At 41.3% G+C, this 6,719-nt stretch overlaps 1 protein-coding gene across 1 annotated transcript; it reads right to left on the bottom strand.

Annotated features, from left to right (window-relative positions):
- Positions 1 to 4,457: 4,457 nt before the first annotated feature.
- LOC147439549 (uncharacterized) lies at positions 4,458 to 5,290 on the bottom strand. The gene is made up of 2 exons (XM_086484037.1): positions 4,703 to 5,290; positions 4,458 to 4,604 (listed from the first exon to the last, which is right to left on the bottom strand). The coding sequence occupies exons 1-2, from the start codon at positions 5,288 to 5,290 to the stop codon at positions 4,458 to 4,460; spliced, it is 735 nt and encodes a 244-aa protein (XP_086340163.1).
- Between the last annotated feature and the right edge of the window lie 1,429 nt (positions 5,291 to 6,719).

The raw sequence follows: 6,719 nt of genomic DNA, 5'->3' as shown, positions 1-6,719 counted from the left end.
AAAGAGCCAAAGAGGCTAAGAAGAAAGAGCCCATTCTGCAGTCATTGTTGAGTCTTCTATAAAAGGAGATTGCAATGCTAATGTTGATGCATAATGGGCTTTTAACGCAGCGTGCACTTACATAGAAGACTCAACAATGTCAGCATTGTCAGTTGTGCTGCAGATTCACATGTGTGGTATTTTGATAGTGATGCTACAAAGCACATTACCTCACATCGTGAATTGTTTACCTCTCTCGAGTCTGTCTATCATGGGAATTCAGTCACTTGTGCCAACAATGCCTCTTATCCGGTTCAGGGAGTTGGAAAGATTGTGCTTATTGTTGCAAATGGCAGTTCCTTCACACTTGTTGATGCACTTTATGTACCTGGGATCAAGAAGAATCTCTTGTCTGTATCCGCACTTCCTAGACTTGGACTTGTAGTCAAATTTGTTGATGATAGATGTACAGTTCATGATCTCAGTTTTGGTGATGAAATTGTTGCATCTGGCCTTTTGTGTTGTGGGTTGTATAAGCTCACTTTGTATGACAAGTGTGGATAAAATTTTGCCAATGTTGTTGTAGATTCAAGGGCTATTTCAGATGCAAAACTTTGGGATGCACATTTTGGTCATCTGAATTTTGCCAATTTGCTGCGTTTGCAAAAATCTAATATGGTTGCTTCTTTGCCACCTCTTGAAGCACCTATCAAACATGTTTGTGAAGGCTGTATTTTGGGTAAAATGCAGCGTTCTAAGTTTCCAAAGGATGGTTCAATGCGGGCCACATGTAGGTTGCAACTTGTGCATAGTGATGTTTGTGGGCCCATGCAAACTCCGTCCTTGGGCAATTACCTGTACGTCGTGACTTTCATTGATGATTACTCCAGGCATGCATGGGTATTTCCGCTTAAAGCGAAGGCCGAAGTTTTTATGTGCTTCAAACAATTTCTGCCTATGGTTGAAAATGTCTCGAAATGTACTATGGACACCCTCCTTTCTGATTGAAGGGGGGAGTATATGTCTCATGAATTTAATGCATTTCTGGCTAGTCGTGGGATAAAACACCAATGTACAGTGCCTTATACACCTCAGCAAAATGGTGTTGCTGAGAGGAAAAACAGGTCACTGACGGAAATATATGGCACGATGTATGGTCAAAAGTCAAGCTTTGCCGCATTCTTTTTGGCTTGAGGCCATCATGTGTGCCACTTATGTACTTAACAGGTGTCCTACAAAATCTTTGCAGTCTATTACTCCATATCAAGCATGGCATGAAAGCCTTCTATGAGCACATGCGTGTTTTTGGCTGTTTGGCATATGCTTTGGTGCCACATGTGCAGCGCTGAAAATTGGATGATAAGGCTGTCAAATGTATTTTTGTTGGTTATAGTGCTGAAAGAAAAGGTTACATGTTTTATCATCCGCAAAAAAAACGTATTCTGGTTTCTCGGGATGTAGTGTTTGTGGAAGATTATGTTCAGCCCTTGTTGTCATGTACTAGAGACAGTAATGTAAGCTCACATGACATTTATGATACTTTGTTGCCTCTATTCAATGGTGGAAATATGAATGTAATTTCCAATGAGTCAAATTTACAACCTATGGGGGTTTCTGAAAATGTTTTAGATCAGCCTATTACTGATGCATATGTACATGATGTACTTGATGAGGAAAGGGCTGAAAATGAGCAGGCTAGAGGTATGCCAAAATGGCTGGTGCACACTTTGCGTGATAGTAAATTGGATGCACCTTTGTCTAGTTGTACTCGTTCAGGCTCTCTCCATGCATCTTATGCATCAGATTGTTATGCTTTGGTTGTGTCTAGGTTACATGATGTTGAGAAGCCTCTGTCTTTTGATGAAGCACAACATTCAGAAAATTGGATGGCTGCCATGCAATCAGAATATGATGCACTTATAGAAGATGAAAGATGGACTTCATGGTTTTTGCCTCCTCGCAAAAAGGCCATTGGTATGAAGTGGGTTTACAAGCTGAAATGCAAGCGGATGGTGAGATCGATCGCCATAAGGCTCGACTTGTTGCAAAGGATTATGCACAGCAAAAAGGCATTGATTATGAAGATACTTTTGCTCCCACTTGTCGTATGACTACTGTGAGTTTTCTATGTGCATTGACATCTCATTTTGGTTGGGATGTACATCAATCAGACATTGTTAATCCTTTCTTGAATGGTGACATATTTGAGGAAGTTTATGTAACACAGCCTCGCGGTTCTGTCATAAAAGGACAAGAGGACAAAGTGTGCAGATGTAAGAAGGCTTTGTATGGGTTGAAGCAATCTCCTCGTGCTTGGTATGAGAAAGTTGACACTCATTTGGTTAAACGAGGATTTCGTAACAGTCCAACAGAAAGCACATTGCATGTAAAGCGTGAGGATGATGTACTTGTCATTGTGGTTCTTTATGTCGATGATTTGCTGATTACTGTACCAAATGAGAGACATATTGCTGAATTTAAGACTGATTTGAATGCTACTTTCAAGATGAAAGATTTAGGGCTATTGCATCATTACTTGGGTATACAGTTTAAGCAGAGTGATGGTGGTATTGCCTTGTGTCAGAAAAGTTACATAGAGACATTGCTATTGATAGCCGTTTTTTCGGCTTTCCATAATTGCCATAGTAAGCTACCTCACCCTATCAAATCTCAAACATTTTGGTTATCCCTACCTTTTCACTGTACATAGGCGTGTGTGAGTTAGGGGACTTTCCCTATATTTTCTTAAAAACCCTTAATTAGCTAGTCACTGGGCTAGTTGAGCCAAAATAAATAAATAAAATAAAAAAATAAAAAATATTATGGCCCATTTGTGTATAAATATTTCATTGTATATAGGGCCTAAATAAAAAGATTTTTCATAAATATTTTGGTATTTATTTAAATATTTCTACCTATGGTGTGTTATTTATGCTATGCACACTGACTCACCATTACCATATTTTTTCTTACCATTTTGCATACTCTTTATTCCATATAAAAATAATTTCATGCAAGCTTCTCTTATTTTTGGTGTAACTCCATCTCAACAAAAATCCAAAAAAACTAGTTCTATTTATGTGTATATTTTTTCACTATTGTGATTTTTTCCTTCCTACATCTATTCTCTATTACTCTCATAAATTAGACCACCAAAAATATTCATCTTTTTATGGTAGACTTATAATGAGAGAGATTTATTTTGACCCCTTTATATTTTTTCCACCTATATTATTTATATTTGACATATACATATTTTTTTAGACCCTCAATATTTGATTTTCTTAGTTATACTATTCACTTATATCATGATCTCAACAATATCTTCAATTATAGACCTACCAAATAAGATCAAGGGTATGTGGAATGCATGCATGCACCATGGGGAGCTCACTCTTGGAGGTATTCAAAAGAATCATCGAAAGAAGGACCTCACAAGGACCTTGTGCAGTGGAAAAAACAGTCGGTTTTGCTGAATTTTTAAAGATCACATGCTCCCCGAATATAAAAAGTTGATACAAACAAAAGTTGTAGCTCGTGAGCTGAAATTTCACCTCAAATTTTTTCATATTTTTTTGAGCTACGAGCTGTGAGCTATGATTTTATTGGTGGACCCCAGTTTTCCCATGCTATGCAGCCACACTCCCTCTTCCACTTTATCATTTTCCTCTTTCACACACACTCCTCCCTCTCCTTCCCACTCCCAAACCTGCAACTCCCATGTCCTAATTCACCCTCTTCACCATTTCCACATCTCTCACACCTCCATAGCCTTCATCCTCCATTTCTACACCCTATGTGTCCCCCTTTCTCTCTACATATATGTCCATATTACCATACTCTCTTCATCTTTGTAAAGAACTTCAAAAAATCAGCAAAAATCCAAGGATAACCTCTGCAAATGCGTGGCTGAATGGACAATAAACCATCTTCAATTAATATACACACAGATGATACAAGTAATAACATGCAAGATAAGAACAAGAAGTTAGTGTCTGGAGTACTCCTAGCCGACCATGCAATATGGGAGAGGTGTTCCTCAATAGGGCATATGCTACACTAGTTAGACAATAGTAGCCAAAATATTTTTGCGGCCTCGTCCATCCTACACGTTAAATGCAAAGATAACAGAAATGAACATTTGCACGTGAGCATGAACACACAATGTGCAATCTCCCTCCCTCTCTCAAATTTTTATATAGAAGGTGAAGAAGCATACCTTGGGTCGATTCCCCAGTGCTTTTGCAATTCCAGCTTGAACCCGCATGTAGATCTCCATCCGTTTTGTGTCCTCCTCTTGCTTCAGCTTGAACATTCTCTCCTCATGGTCACGCAGGTCCTTCGCCATTCTCTCTTCATGTTGGCGTCTCTCTTTGTCAATAACCTTCATTGTGTCCGACATCCCTTTCCACCCATCCCCTAAAGTGCGAGCAAAGGTCCCCAATGAAGCACACTTAGTCTCCTTCACTTTTTGTGCTTTAACGCCCCAAAGCCTCGTTGCTATCCTGAACTGTTGTGCCATCGCTCCTCTCCCCTGTCGTGCCACCGACCTTATCATCATCTAAATCCACCTCCCACCTTGCCTCTCCATCTCCCTCACCATCCTCCTCAGGCACCACCGGGGTCTGTAAGCCAGAACTATCAAATGCACCTGGAATGCCCACACATTGTGGAGTTGTTGACCATAATGTGTCAAGCAACTAAAAATACTCCCAAGTTGAACGCACCCCTCCTGTGTGGCAGTCGTCTTCCCCTTTTCCTTTTTATATTTTTTTCGCAAGGTGTCTATTTTGTTCTTTACTTGCTCGCAGGTATAGTCCATCTCTACCTCTTTATTCAATTGAGCAGTCACCTCATCCCAATCTTTTGGTCTCAGATTGCCCTTCCTTACATGCACCCACCTCTCTTCATAGTGCTTAATGCATCCTGCAGTAGCAACATCTGACCACTTAGCATCGACTTGTCGGGGCCTCTTTCCCTTGTTTTGCGACCTAACGCTAGACAAAGGTGTTGTGCTTTGGCTAGACACATTAGCAACTGGAGATGGTCTCACGGTAGCGGGAGACACTATGGATGGAACAACTAGGGGTGGTCTAACAGTAGGGGGAGATCCTATGGCCGCAGTGGAAACGTGAGCGGCATGGGGTGTATGAGCTACAATAGAAGGTCCTCCAACCGTACTAGAGCCTTGGGCAATGGGAGAGGGACCACGAACTGAACCAGTACGTGTGAAAGTACTGGCAATCGGTGAAGGACTGAGACCAAAAACCTGCACAAACGGAGCCGATTGATCACCAATAAGCGGTTGCATGGGAGCCCTAGGAGCTAAGAGTTGGGCATTTGGAGAAATAGGCTGCAAATTAGGGGGGCGACCAAGAGTTGCAGCCAATAGGGAGTGTATGGCGTTCATAAAAAGTTGCACTATGGTCTTGGGAGTCCCCGATGGAATCATTAACTTGAGAATCTAGCCAGTTTTCATCGTGAAGCATACTCATAAAGCTCACATCACTCCCCACTTGCGTGCTCAAGACCACGTCCTCTTCCCTAGACTCACTCTCTTCGTGAACGGTATTTGGCCTAGTGCCCCCTCGCGATCCTTTTGAAATGCGGACATTAAAATGGCTCATTGTTCACCCTGTCACCCACACATACGTCCAAGTCACAAAATGTTGTGCAATAAACCAATTTTTAATATTGAGTGTGTGTTTGTGCGAGACAATGAAACCAGACTTCATATATTAAGATTTATTCGTTGTTTGTGTGTGTGTGTGTGTGTGTGTGTAAGGTGCATAACAACTTAACAAATTGGCAAGCTGGTGGCAATACAATATCATGAAAAATGTATGTGTGACTAAGAGAATTCATTGCATTTTTAATAGAATTTGTTGAACAGCGCCATGTATCCTTTAAGTATCATTAGAAATGTTTTTAAATTGTGTATGTGAGACTTCATAACCATTTGGTAAGCACTATGGAAAGCCAAAAATATAAAATGAAGACATGTTATGCCAAATAATTTAAAATGAAGACAACAGGAAATGTTTAATTACCTCAGGTATTGCAGCTTGAAACTGTAATTAGAGCTGGAAACCGTAAGAGCTGCAAGCTGTAAGAGCTGCGCATGCAAGCTTGACTTGCAATCACATAACTGCACGAATTGCACGCGCTATGGGAAGGTTTTACCTTAGGTATTGCAGCTGGAAATTGTAAGAGCTGGCAGTTGGAAAATGCAAGCTGGAAACTGTAAGAGCTGCTGGAAACTGTATGAGCTGCACATGCAAGCTTGAGTTGCGCTTGACTTGCAATCACAGAACTGCACGAGCTGCATGCACTATGGAAGGTTGAAGAAGCTAGGGAAGAAAACAAATGCGGGTGCGCCTGTGAAGTAGCCGCGAGAGGAGGGGAAGGCCGTTGGCAAGGCGCACACTGATTGGTTGGAATGAATGAGCACAAGCTGGCTGGAAGGGGTGAGGGTTGGGCTACAACGGACAGCTAGCCATTCCACGGCCAAAAAAATCATGCACCATGTAGACACATGCTCCTGTAAGATTCTGTTTGGCTGGCTGGACGTCGCCTTGTGCTCATGCTAAGAGAGAGAGAGAGAGAGAGAGAGAGAGAGAGAGAGAGAGAGATGTCCTCTGCTCTACGGCTGCTATTGTAGAGATAGCAAATAATGCAATGTAGCTTAAAAATTGTGTGTGTGTGTGTGTGTGTGTGTGAGAGAGAGAGAGAGAGAGAGA

This window comes from Adiantum capillus-veneris, chromosome 16 (genome assembly GCF_014529385.1).
Source record: "Adiantum capillus-veneris isolate H3 chromosome 16, ASM1452938v2, whole genome shotgun sequence".
NCBI classification, from domain to species: Eukaryota; Viridiplantae; Streptophyta; class Polypodiopsida; order Polypodiales; family Pteridaceae; genus Adiantum; species Adiantum capillus-veneris.
This window is presented reverse-complemented; position numbering and strand designations above follow the sequence as displayed.